The sequence below is a fragment of the Pelophylax lessonae genome (genome assembly GCF_965119305.1).
Source record: "Pelophylax lessonae genome assembly, chromosome: 9".
Taxonomy (NCBI): Eukaryota; Metazoa; Chordata; class Amphibia; order Anura; family Ranidae; genus Pelophylax; species Pelophylax lessonae.
Window position 1 is genome coordinate 23,353,504 of NC_138776.1, and position 13,849 is coordinate 23,367,352.

General features: G+C 42.9%; 1 protein-coding gene across 2 annotated transcripts in view; it reads left to right on the top strand.

Annotated features, from left to right (window-relative positions):
* The window catches only part of LOC309563735 (pyridine nucleotide-disulfide oxidoreductase domain-containing protein 2-like), a gene marked incomplete at its 3' end in the record, with an annotated part of 73,974 nt that overhangs the window by 20,637 nt on the left and 39,488 nt on the right, over window positions 1–13,849 (top strand). For both annotated transcript variants that reach the window (XM_082268335.1, XM_082268334.1), the window contains exons 6-8: window positions 857–1,010; window positions 1,256–1,317; window positions 5,487–5,584. In XM_082268335.1, the coding sequence (XP_082124461.1) occupies window positions 857–1,010; window positions 1,256–1,317; window positions 5,487–5,584 (314 nt within the window). The remainder of the gene's footprint in view (window positions 1–856; window positions 1,011–1,255; window positions 1,318–5,486; window positions 5,585–13,849) is intronic.

The window sequence follows — 13,849 nt, forward strand, 5'->3', positions numbered from 1 at the left end:
GAATAATCTAACCTTGTCTATTCAGCAGCTTGTCATTGTCTCAATGCTGGGAAAATAACCAAGAGTAAATCCCTTCTAAAAGAAATGAACTGTTTGCAAATTGGCTCAGATTGTTCATATAATATAAGTCAGTCTCATGGACTATATTGCAGATCATAAGGTTAAGACCTTATGACACTGACTGTCGTAATATACATACATATTGTTAGGGTGCTGGTGGTAAACTGACGACAGAGATAGGCCCCGATGTCCGCTAGAGGGCGGAGCTTGGACGGGAACCCCCAAGGTAAGTGACACAGGCTAGCCTGAGGTGTGGAGTCTAAGTATCCACCGGTTTTCGCCAGAGCCTCTGATGGTGAGGATGGGCTTTGCTGCGTGTGGATACCAGGTCGCGGTCCTCAGGGTCGCCCCACCAAGGGAGAACCGATCAAGGTCCGAAGGCAGGTAAACAGACAAGGGAGATCCGAGAGAATGGTCAAACAAGCCGGGGTCAGGACGGGCAGCAGACGAGCGGAGTCAGGAACAAGCCAAAAGGTCAACAGGAAATCAGCAGTAAACCGGTCACAGGTTCAGGAACAACGGCAGGAGCTGAAGTCAAGACAGCACTGAACCTGTGTGCTGATCCAGCTTAAATAGTGCTCTTTCTTGATGAGAAGGGTGGAGCCGGGATTAGCCTGTGAGTTTTAACTCATCCTCTCCCAGAGCCTTCCTGACAGGTTCCTAACACATATCTATGTAAGAAATCATAGTCCCTACAAAAGACTGTTTACAAGCTATTGTTATTGTTAATAAAGATATATGAGTTTGATATTAGCCTTACTGGTTGCTTGCTTCCTTTTTTTTTCTTCCTCCATAGGCATACCCAAAATATCTAGACTTTATGGATCGCTTGGTGTCAGCAATAGATCCTCTTCTTGATGCTCCTCCAGTAGACATGGCGGCCATAACTCAGGGGTCACTATTGCAAAGGGTGAAGTCACTTAGATCTCTACAACCTTTAATCAAAGCAGGTGAGTGCTACTCTATACTTCTATAGGCATGTTGTAGGTATTTTTTTCTAGTTAACTTCAGATGGTAGTTGGCATAAGATGTGGAAAATAGTTCCTGGTGTGATTGGTATACTACCTGTTGATTTTTCAGACTAATAGCAATTGTTTATCATGTTCTGAGAAATCTTTTCAGAGGTAATATATGAAATGAATTCAGATTTATTGGTAACCTTGATGCTTCTCCTTCTTCTATCTTGGCATGCCAGGAATTACATTGGGGAGTCAGTTTCCTAAGTATTACGAAGTTCTAACTGGTCCTATATCCAAGGTAACCAACTTATTTTGTTGTAAAGTTTTGCAAACAAGAAACTTTGGGTTTGTGAGAAGGTCACTTGTGTCATTGTAGTGTGATAGGAAGGAAACCAATCCCCGCCATGGCCAACAAGAACAGATGCTTGTTGTATTCTGTTTAGGATTTCAAATATACATTGAGCATAAAGTCATCATAGAGTTAATGTACATGGAGGTCACTACAGGGAGCTAAAGAAACCACATAACTGCACTGTACACAACTACTATTTATTATCATATGTCACAGGGCATCTTAATTTTTATGAATATTGGATTTTTTTGTCTCCGACACTGGCCAAAAGTTGTCAGGCTTCCCTGCACAGGCATAACCCCCCAGCACAGCTCATTCTCAGTTTTAAAGGAATGTTATGATGGATGTGCCTGTGAAGTCTCTAGAAGCTTCTTTCCTGTGCGTGTTTGCCTGTTGCCTTGTGCACGCATTCTGGTTCTCCTCTAAGAAGAGGAGAAAATGCTTTATCTTGATAAGACCTGAGGCGCAGAGGTACAGTACTCAGTTGTGACTGACCCATCTGGGACAGGAGCTTTTGGAGGGAACTATAGGATAGCCTTCTACCCACTGACTATGGCCCATGGAGGAGACCAGGGATTTTGTCTGCTTCTCAGTCAGAGCATAGAGGAGAGCTGGGTCCTGAAACTCTTTGACTGGCTAGGAATATCCATTAGGATTATGCAGCCAGGAAGTCCCCAGAACAGTGGTGCATCTGCGGAACATTGTATTGGACAGATTGTGCAGATTTACCTTCACCAGCCGGAGATATGGAACTCTTCTTGGATGTATTTCTTATCTTGCCCCGGTTGGTCTTCGAGAGCTTCATAATGCAGCATTTGCCCATTTTGCCCTGGCTACTACCAACTTTATATTTTTAACTTTTTATACTATTTCTGCTGAAGCTGTACCAATTGGTAACCTGGATCTGAGCTGGATCTGGGGTGGGACATTTAGAATCAAGTGGTGTCATGTACAGTACTTAATGTATCCGGGGCTGTAGAACTATTACTGGGCATCCTGGTGGGTGCACCATGGCTAATCAAGACTTACTGTGGAGTCCTGTAGGGGGTAGTATATCCTAATGTTTAAGAAGATCAGGAGCTGTTTCCGTCAATGAACATCAGCGAAATGGATTTTATGGTAAGTCAAAAATCCCATTTTACTGGGGCTGTAGAAGCAAACCTGCCAGCACATCCTGGGCTTCTTCTGCTTCTGTTTTGGGCGCATTGTATCCCGACCAGTGGCACTGGTGGAACTACTGGCTATAGTTGCAAGTGGTATTCCACAAGTATTGGGACAATTCCCAGTATGGTTGCTTGCCAACAGGTGTTTTGGTCTTTGGCAGACACTCCTCTCAGCTTGGTGATTGCTCTCATTCCTGCCATGATAGGCCTGCAGCCCTTAGCAAGCCATGATGAATTACAGGCAGAGAGGTTTCTGTACGGTGGGGTGGGATGCCAAAACCCATTTTCAGATAGGAGGGACCCCTTGCACAGTCCACTCTGCAATGGCACTCCTAAAGGTCAGATTCGTTCAGAATTCCTGCCTTTTATCTGTTTTTTTTTTTTTTTTTACTCGTTCACGGGCACATACCTATAGTTCCTTTGTGTCTAGGAAATAATTTTTGGCAGCCATTTCTGGGTGTCATGAACAGCTTTCAGGAGTTCTTTGTGATTTGGAATGCCTTGGGTGCAAATGTGGGAAGCCTCCTTCTCCTCTTCTCCAGCTGTGGGAGAATGGGGTGTTAGAGTTACATTCGTTGTACAAAGATGAGGAGGAGAGGATCCTTGTGAAGGTAGGTAGTCTTCTTTGGATGAGTCCTCTCATGAGGAGGCTCAGGGTTCTGGCTTGTCACAGGCAGAGGGAACAATGGATGGTGGCAGATGCAGTCAGAAATAATTTTAAACTGATGTTTCCAGAATTAACCTAAGCACTCCAGATCTTTTCCTCTGCATCCTCATGGGCAGGAAGTGATATATTCCAATGGGGTCCACCCAGAGAAGGTGTTTTCATCAGAAGATGACTGTGGGTAAGAGCGTGCTATTACTTTTGGAGTAAAAGGCAGAAAGGGGATAAAAAGCTCAGTATATGGGTGTCCAATGGACTTCCTGCCACATCCCTGAACAAGAGCATACAAGAAGAGAGAGAACTTTTAGGGCAGATAATGAATGGTGTATTCGCATACTAGCGCAATATGTTAAACTTACCTTAAAGGAGTTGTAAAGGCAGAAGGTTTTTCATCTTAATGCAGTCTGTGCATTAACCACTTAAGCCCCGGAGGATTTTCCTGCTAAACGACCAGGGGGTATTTTTCGATTCGGCACTGCGTGACTTTAACGGACAATTGCGCGGTCGTGCGACGCTGTACCTAAACAAATTTGACGTCCTTTTTTTCCCACAAACAGAGCTTTCTTTTGGTGGTATTTGATCACCTGTGCGATTTTTACTTTTTGCGCTATAAACAAAAAAAGAGCGCCAATTTTGCAAAAATAACAATATTTTTCAAATTTTTTTATATTAAATTCCAGAAAAAAAATGTAAAAATCAAAATTTTTTAACATTTTTGGCCAATTTGTTTTCTGCTACATATGTTTGGTAAAAAAATCACAATAAGCGTATTTTGATTGGTTTGTGCAAAAGTTATTGCGTTTACTAACTAAGGGAAAGATTTTTGTCATTATTGTTGTTTTTTTTTTTTAACGCGTAATGGCGGCGATCTGCGATTTTTTGTTTGCGGTACTGCGACATTGCGGCGGACAGATCGGACCCTTGACTGACATTTTTGACACTTTTGGGGTTACCAGTGACATTTCTACAGTAATCAGTGCTATACATATGCACTGTTACTGTAAAAATACACTGGTAGTGAAGGGGTTAACTTTATTTGGGAGGGAGGGGCTGTGTGTATCCCTAGGGGCGTGCTTTCTACTGTGATTGGCTGTGGCTTGAGCTGTAAGCACACTGATCAACGGATCTACATACTAGATCCGAGTGATCAGTGTCTTTACAGCGAGGAGAATGACAGGTGGCTTGTCACACGCGCGGGGGGGTCCGTGACCGCGCGGGAGCGGGAGTGCGCCTCCGCGGGCGCACGCTCGCTCCCCAGAGCCTCACAGGCGAGCGACGTAGACCTACGTCACTCTGCCTGTGAGGGGCTGACTGCCGCAGTAAATATACTGTGAGCAGTCGGCAAGCGGTTAAGATAAAAAGCCTTCTGTGTGCAGCAGCCTACCCAGTAACCCCTAATACTTACCTGAGGTCCTTTTCTGTCCAGCAATGTCCGCGAGTGTCCCAGCTGACCAAGATTCTCCTTCCTGATTCGTTCAGACACCGCAGCGGCGCCATTGGCTCCTGCTGCTGTCAATCAAAGTCAGCTAGCCAGCCAATCAGGGGAGAAAGGGGGCGGGGCCGGGCTCCCTGTGTCTGAATGGACACAAGAAGCTGTGATTTGGCTCAGATGCCCCCATAGCAAGCCGCTTGCTGTGGGGGCACTGAACAGGAGGGAGGGGCTAGGATCACAGAACAGGGACGCGAGAAGAGGAGGATCCGGGCTTCTCTTTGCAAATCCATTGTATTGAGCAGGTAAGTAAAACATTTATTTATTATTTTTGTATGAAAGAAAACGAGACTTCACAAATGCTTTAAAACTAAGCCCTCCCACGCCGAGATTCAAGAGCTGCAGTGGGCTCCCACCTTCACCCATCTTGCTTCAGGGTTCGGGGACTCCGGCTCTGTGACTGGCATGCCCGTGGGACCCGCCGATTACGGCACAGGGCTTAGAAAGAACAGCACGGCTGGCCGTTCTTTCTGGGCGCATGCGCCAATGACGTCACTGGCTCCATGTAATGTAAATATCGGCTTACCTATACTTAAAAGTAATGTGTGGAACTTTACTTCCACTTTAATTTCTCATGATATATGTGAATTTATGCATTATTCACACTGGGGGTTAGCGCTGTACTGTCCTATATTTTTCACTTAGGAAGTGTTTGCTTTTTAGGGAAACAGTAAAGAAGAGACATTTTCATTTCAGAACAGAAACAGCTCATCCTAGATAATGTACCAGTGATCATCCTATTTCAGGATTACCCAATTCTCCTAAAATAACATGCAGCATGATGTGACTTGTCTTCCAGGTCCTGGATCGGTGGTTTGAGTCTGAACCTTTGAAAGGTACTCTGGCTGTGGATGCAGTTATTGGTGCAATGGTCGGTCCATCTACACCTGGAAGTGGGTATGGTTTTATTGTTTATCTAAACTTCACTGTCTGATTGGCTGATTGGCTCTTATCTGTAGATCTCAGCAGTAATGACTGTGGATTATCTGTCTAGATTTAGAATATTACACACCAAGTGGCTACTTCACTTAACCACTTAACCCCCGGAAGATTTTACCCCCTTCCTGACCAGGGGGTATTTTGCGATTCGGCACTGCGTGACTTTAACGGACAATTGCGCGGTCGTGCGATGCTGTACCTAAACTAATTTGACGTCCTTTTTTATCCCACAAACAGAGCTTTCTTTTGGTGGTATTTGATCACCTGTGCGATTTTTTGATCATGCGCTATAAACAAAAAAAGAGCGTCAATTTTGCAAAAATAACAATATTTTTCACATTTTTTAATATGAAATTCCCCCCCAAAAAAATGCAAAAATCTAAATTTTTTAACATTTTCGGCCAATTTGTTTTATGCTACATATGTTTGGTAAAAAAAATCGCAAAAAGCGTATTTTGATTGGTTTGCGCAAAAGTTATCGCGTTTACTAACAAAGGGAAAGATTTCTGTCATTTTTGTTGTTTTTTTTTTAACGCGTAATGGCGGCGATCTGCAATTTTTTTTGCGGGACTGCGACATTGTGGCGGACAGATTGGACCCTTGACTGACATTTTTGACACTTTTGGGATTACCAGTGACATTTCTACAGTAATCAGTGCTATATATATGCACTGTTACTGTAAAAATACACTGGTAGTGAAGGGGTTAACTTTATTTGAGAGGGAGGGGCTGTGTGTGTCCCTAGGGGCGTGATTCTTACTGTGATTGGCTGTGGCTTGAAGTGTAGGAACAATGATCAACGGTCCTACATAGTAGAACCGTATGATCATTGTTTCTACACAGGGGAGAATGACAGGCGGCTTGTTTACATTAGCCGCCTGCCTTTCTCCCTTTTCCCCGACGATCACCGAGTGACCGGCGGACATCGGGTCCGCCGGTCACACGCGCGGGGGGGTCCGTGACCGCGCGGGAGCGCGCCTCCGGCGGCGCGCGCTCGCTTCCCAGAGCCTCACAGGCTGGTGACGTACCGGTACGTCACTTTGCCTGTGAGGGGCTGACCGCCGCAGTATATCTACTTGCGGCGGTCGGCAAGTGGTTAAAGGAGTGCATATTTTTGGCCACAGTATTCAGGATTATTTTATTTAATTTTTCCATAGTTGAGCACTGCACATAATACAATATTATTTGCACTAACAAGTAAACTTTCCGCACAACCTTTAGGGTGTATCCCCTTCTTCTAAGGCCCAAGTGGTACTGACATTAGCAAAATGTTAAGAACAACAATCTCTGAAAACACAGCACATTGTACGGAAGCTGGCCATACGCTAGAAGAATTTCATTTGAAACATTTCATTTTAGGAACATTCAGTCAATTTTCAAATCAATAGTTACAGAAAGAAGATTAAGCCGGCCAGAGTAGATTCAAATCTTGGCCAATTCAGCAGGGACCAGCCGGGATTAGAACCATGTATGAGCAGGCTGAACGTGCCTAAGTTGATCGATCAATCAACTTGGGTACAACCAGCCTGTAGGATTTTACAGGCGGTCATTGCTAGCGGCTGTTACAGCCTCTAGCAGTAATCACTGTATTCTCCTGGTGGGGACGGCTTCCCCCCCCCCCTCTTCCTCACTGGGAGAACACAATGGCTCTGCAGGAGGGATGCCCCTTATCAACACAGTGGTTGCAGTAAAGAAAATCGCTTCAACTATGGCCGGCTTTAGGCATGTCATAGACGGTGCAAATTTCAGGAAAAGGTTTGCAGGAAAGAAAATTCCGCCACCAACATAGACAGGGGAATGCCTCCTGCTGAGACATTATATTCTTCCGGTGGGATTCCAATGAAGGCAGGTAAAGCCGTCCCTGCCGGAGGAAGACAGTGATTATTGCTAGCGGCTATAGCAGCATCTAGTGATAACTGCAAGTGAATCCGGCAGGCTGGTTGTACCCAAGTTGAACAATCGATTAACTTGGTACATTCAGCCTGCCCATACAGAATTCGAATGTCGGCCAGTTCCTGCAGAACCAGCCAAGATTCAAACCATCTATGGCTGGCCTTAGTCTGATAAGGAGATAAAGAGAAGAGCTATGAACTGGCTGGTGATTTGGGCACAGAGGTGAGAATGGTAATTTCAAAATTAAGGTCCACATTCTATTATCCTTTGGGTCAAACAGAATTATCATTCGAAGGTTTTCCTTTCCTGAGTACTTTTTAAATTCTCTTTAAGAACCAAAACAGTCATGTCTTCCATAGAATGATCTGGTTTCCAATCCTGCAATATTGAAGGTTACTTTTTGTGTGTGTGGCACAATTTGCAGAGTTTGTTGTTGCATGGTTTTGGGTCCCTGTAATCAGAATAAAGTTTCCAGATCGATGTCTGAGGTTGGGTGGTTGCCTGTAGACCACCATTGGGGATTGTTAGTATATTTTTTCCATGGTTTCATCCTCTGCTACAATAAGTTCCAGCTCTCTGATTATTCTTCTCCTCCCGGCTAGGGCTGAATTGTATGTGGTTACTACAGGTACACAGATATTTGTTTTTTTTCTCTTTGTATTGTAGGACATTTTTATTTTTTGTGCTTCCAAGGCTGTGGTTATGGTTGTATTGATATTTTTTGTTGCTGTAATCTTTCTTATTGAAGGATTCCACTATTAATCTTAGATGTTTTTCTGTCTTCTGGGTCAGAACATATGATGTGGTATCTTGTGGCCTGGCCACATAGGATGACAAGTTTGGTGTATTGGGGTTAGAAGCTTGAACTGTGGAGATCGTTGTATCAGTCAATGGGTTTCATGCATTGGGATTGCATTTTTTCATCCCTAATTGATACTGTGGTGTCTAGGAAGTCCACATGTGTTCTTGAATGGTCCCATTTATAGTTTGAATGAAGGCTAAATTGTATTAATCACTACAATACCGGGCACTTTCACTCCCTTCCTGCCTAGGCCAATCTCAGCGTTCAGCGCTTTTGCACTTTGAATTGCAATTGCCTGGTCAAGCAATGCTGTACCCAAATGAGAGTTTGTTCTTTATTTGAGTGGTAACCCATCACTGGGTTTTTTATTTTTTGCTAAAAAATGAAAAGAGACCAAAAAGAAACATTTTTTTAAATAAGTTTCTGTTAGAAAATGTTTTAAATAAGTAATTTTTCCCCTTCACTGATATGCACCGATTAGGTTGCTCTGATAAGCTGCACTGATTAGGCGGCACTGATGGGCACTAATGAGGTGGCACTATTATGAAGCACTGATGGGTACTGATAGATGGCACTGATAGATGGCACTAATGAGCACTGATAGGTGGCACTGATGGGCACTGATAGGCGCCACTGATGGGCACTAATAGGCGGCACTGATGGGGGGCACTGATTGGCGGCACTGATGGGAAGTGATGGGTGGTACTGAAAGCCAGCACTGACTGGCATCACTGATTGATACTAATTGGCATCACTGCTGAGCACTGACTGGAATCACTGATGGGCACTGTTGGGGCTGCACTGATAATCAGGGCACTGATTATCTGTGCAGGTCTCCCCTGTGAGGAAATGCCACCGATCGGCTCTCCTCTCCTCACACGCTGTCAGTGTGAGGAGTGGAAAGCCAATAACTGGCATTTCCTTGTTTACATGTGATCAGCTGTGATTGGACACGCTGATTATATGAGTAAAGAGCCTCATCATTGGCTCTTTACCAAGATCAGGGATGCACTGTGTCCCTGGGACACAGTGCACCGCCGATTGCCGCACTGCGCACCCCCTGGTCCCACAAGCGCGGCGAGAGTGGGGCAACGTCATATGACATTGTCCCAGAACAAAAGAGCCACCTTGCGCCCATAATATTACTATATGGTGGGCGCGAGGTGGTTAAAGTAGAATTAAAGGCAATTTTTTTTTCCGTTTTGGATAGTGTGGTGGGGGATTAGACCCCCTGTCAATTCTTATTGCTGTCTGTGCTCCCATTAAGGTAAGGAAATTCCTTCTCTCTATTTTTCCTGTTTACCATTAACACTAAAAGGGAACGTAAAAGAAAATCACATATTTTGGGTTGTATTTAGGAAAGTAATGGAGGGGAAATCTTCCAATTGGGACACTGGTGCTGGTGACCTTGGGGTCCTCAAGAGATTCCCCTAATGTGCAGGGATTTTCTCTCACTTACTGTTTGGCTATGGGACAGAAAGTGAAGGGAAATCTCCCCAATGGGACACAGATGGCAAAAAAAAAAAATCTGACAGGGATTATACCTCTCCCTTACTCCTTCCAAAATGAAAAAAACACGTTTTGCTTAAAGTTCTACTTTAAGCAATGTGTGATTTTTTTCCTTTTCTTTCCATCCTCTTCTGTTCCCATAATGAAAATATCGTTAATGCAAACTGAAGAGCCATATCAATCCATTAAAAGGTCAGACAGACAAAATGAACCTACAGTATAACAGGATGATACAGCTGTACCTCCAGTAATGTGGTGTACCTCATTCTATGGAACAAGTGCAAACAGGAATGGTACATTGATGAGACAAAAAAAAATTAATCTTCATAGACTCATCATGACTGAACATAAAGAAGAAAATTACTGCCCAGTGCCTACCTTTGGGACATCATTCCTTACAACCAAGAACATCGCAACCCAACCACACAACAACAAACGCAGCAACTTGTATAGCCACGTCAATCCATAAAATGTGTCAACCACAAAAGTAGTCTTCAAGAGATCAGAAATCAGACTGTTCTATGGAGGACATGAATGGTTTGGTTCTTAAAAGGGAATTTTGAAAATACTCCAGAAAGGAAAACCTTTGGACTATGAATTATAATTTTCTTTGACCCTAAAATGGACTTAATAACCCCCCCCCCCCCCACCCATTCCATAGCTCACACTTATTATTATCTTCTTATCTGACTAACTTTCTCACATTCATTTTTCTCAGTGATTGTCATTGTAACGGAACCGACCCACAGTGTGCTTGTGTGCTTCTGTCAGTGTACTGCTTTTTCCAGTATTAAACATAGATATCAGATATTATGGCCGCCCTACATACAAGTCTAGCCGACAATAGCTTGTATGAGTTCTGGAACTCTTTATTGAACAAACTCACACAGAATATATACCCTACCAGGTCAGGTGAGCCTGATTACATTATCCTATGCAGATGAAATTGTGTACAGAAACATAATTAACCTGAGCTAATTAACTAGCCCTCTGGACAGAAACAGGTGAATGGGAATCCACACCCATACAATGCTATAATTAACATGCTAATTAACTCAGCGCTTAAACCAGCCTGGATGACCAGACTGCCATCAACAAGGCTAATACAAAGTACATTACACATTATCCGAAGTATAAACACAGAACATCTTATTAAACATACAATAGCAGGAGACCTCAGTAGCAGGCTGTCCGGCTGCAACCTACAATAGTCTATTAGGCAAAGCTCCTACACAATGTTCCATCATTCTGATACAGTGGAATGAATGTATCATAGATTTCTTGAGGGATATTGTTGATAAATATTACTGTCCCATTTGAAGTAATCCAAACCATATTCTCAGTGTCCATTAAGTAGTTGTCCATCATTTTCTCAGTCACCATCTGCCACTAATAGACACAGGGTGACGTACACATAAGAGAGACCTGGGAAGCTGAGACAGGGATTTCCCAACCTCTCTAAAGTAAGCTGGGTTCCATGGACCCCCCCAACCAAAGTGACTCCTGTCACAGTCATTTTTAACATTTATGCTAATGCCTTGTCTATCACTGCTGCTTGGACCGTAGAAGGAGGTTTACCCCAAATATGACTCAAATACCTCAATCTTTGCATAAAATGAAATGTGAAACCAGATTGGATGCATTTCCATGATTGCTCTTATTTAATTTCTCCCTGAACTGTATAGTTGAAAAAGCAGGCATATGTTTTTTTTTTGTTGAAAATAAATGGTGAGACAGTTAAACTGTTTAACCACACCCAGCGCCACACAATTAGGTAAATATCTAAATTGTAATAGGAATCCAAAATGGTAATTTAGACATCAGCTGCCACTATCAAACAATCAATATTAAACAAAAAATGGTGAAGTGACAACAAAAAACATATTAAACAAACCAAAGTTCCTGCAAAATAATCAATAAATTACGCCAGCACTAGCAGCACTCAAAAGTCTGTGGATCTAAATAGACGTCCAAATGCACGTGAACAATTAGCATAGGAGTCCACCGCGTGACCAATAGTGTTCAAAGGTTGGTCACACCGCTAAGTTGTCTGGAAGTGATCACTTTACTCCAAGCTTGTGACACTTTCACCACACCACATGAGTTCCTCTCCCCTTCAGAAAACAAACTCACCAAATTGGCATAAAATTAAGCCTTGGATAGTATTGGATGATGACCCGGTATCTCACACCTCCATCAATAGATGAATGCTCATAAATGAAAAAATGAAGCACATGGTGTAATCCTGTTTGGATATTTATTCCCCAAGATCCCCCTTTTGAAAATACACTGACATTGTAAAAAACATAAATTGCATAAAATAATCACAAGGATGATCAGAGTGTTCGGTCTCTCTCACCGTACTCCAATGTACTTGAGCTAGGTGATTCCCGGGTGATCCCGAAGTCGCTGTCATCCACTCAGAGGCTGCGTAGTCACGCCCCGGATAGGTTTCGTCTATACATCTCCTTAAGCGGGCGTGGCCACGCGACCTGACCTCTCCTACTTATACACACTCAGGCCGCAGTGTTAACTCCTTCCGCCTGAAGATTATTATGGTGCGCATCTTGGAACAATCATCCATGGTGCTCGGTATAGAAACCAAGTCGGCAAACCTCTCAGCCACCGACATTGTTATTCAACACCAAGCAGCGCATCACAAAACATATTACAGTGTACATTCAAAATTCCTCACTCTCAATATACAAAATATATAAAACTCATCATAAAATTGTAAATTTAATATTGTAAAATACAATATTAAATCTCGGAAGATAAATAAAATGATACTCAAAACAGACATCTAATCTTAATGAATCCTAAAGCATCCTTTATTGATATTCTCATCATATGGTTAATAATAACTCAATTAGGGTGAAATATTTTCGTCCAAAAAAGACACCCAAATCATCGTAAACCTAAAGCAACATTTATAGATATTCTGATCATATAGTTAGTAATAAATGAGTTATGGTGAATTGGACATTCAACACCTATAACTACAGATCTTCCCTTTTATCACTTAAAAGTCGGTTATGAAGCAATTAAGATCTAGTTCTATATTAATTCCCTTAGAGCTTAGTGTATCAGTCAAGTATTCTGTGGTCGCCAGTCCTCAGGAGGGATGTATTGGAGCTGGAGAGAGTTCAGAGAAGGGCAACTAAACTAATTAGGGGATTGGAGGACCTTAATTATGAACAGCGTCTGCAATCGCTTGATTTATTCTCCCTGGAGAAGAGACGCCTGAGGGGGGACATGATAGCAATTTTTAAATATCTCAATGGGGATCTCAGCTTAGAAAAAAAGCTGTTCAGTCGAAGGGATTGCATGAGGACTCGAGGGCATACAATGCGATTAGAGGAGAAGCGTTTTACCCTCAGGCAACGTGGGGGTGCTTTACTGTTAGGGCTACAAGATTGTGGAATTCTCTACCACAAGAGGTGGTTTCTGCGGGAAGTATGGTGGCTTTCAAAAAACTCTTAGACGTACATCTCAAGGATCAGAACATTCAGGGCTATGTGAGATGATTACAGCCACACACACCTACACAGGTTGAACTGGATGGACTATTGTCTTTATTCAACCTCACCTACTATGTAAATAAATCCACCTTGTTTCTCATTTATATAGTTCTCTTACTGGGTTAGAGCCCCTCCAATGTGGATGCATCTTATCAGCCCCCCCCCCCCCAGAACTTCAAACCAGAGGGATCCCTGTTATGTTTAAAATGCAAGGAAACACTGTGATCTTTGAAACCCTTACAAATATTAGTAATATATTCTAATACTCGTTTACCTAAAGTTCTTTTAGTACAACCAATATACATGAGTCTGCATGGACATTCCAAAGTGTAAACTACATGCGTGGAATTGCAAGAAATGAATTCTTTGATGTCAAATTCCCATCATTACTGGTTGACCTAAAATTAGTAAGACCTCTGATGTGCGTATTTACTTGTTAACAGGCCCTACATCTTCTGTAGGCATAAAAGCCTACCCTGCCCCAAAACATCTTAGGTC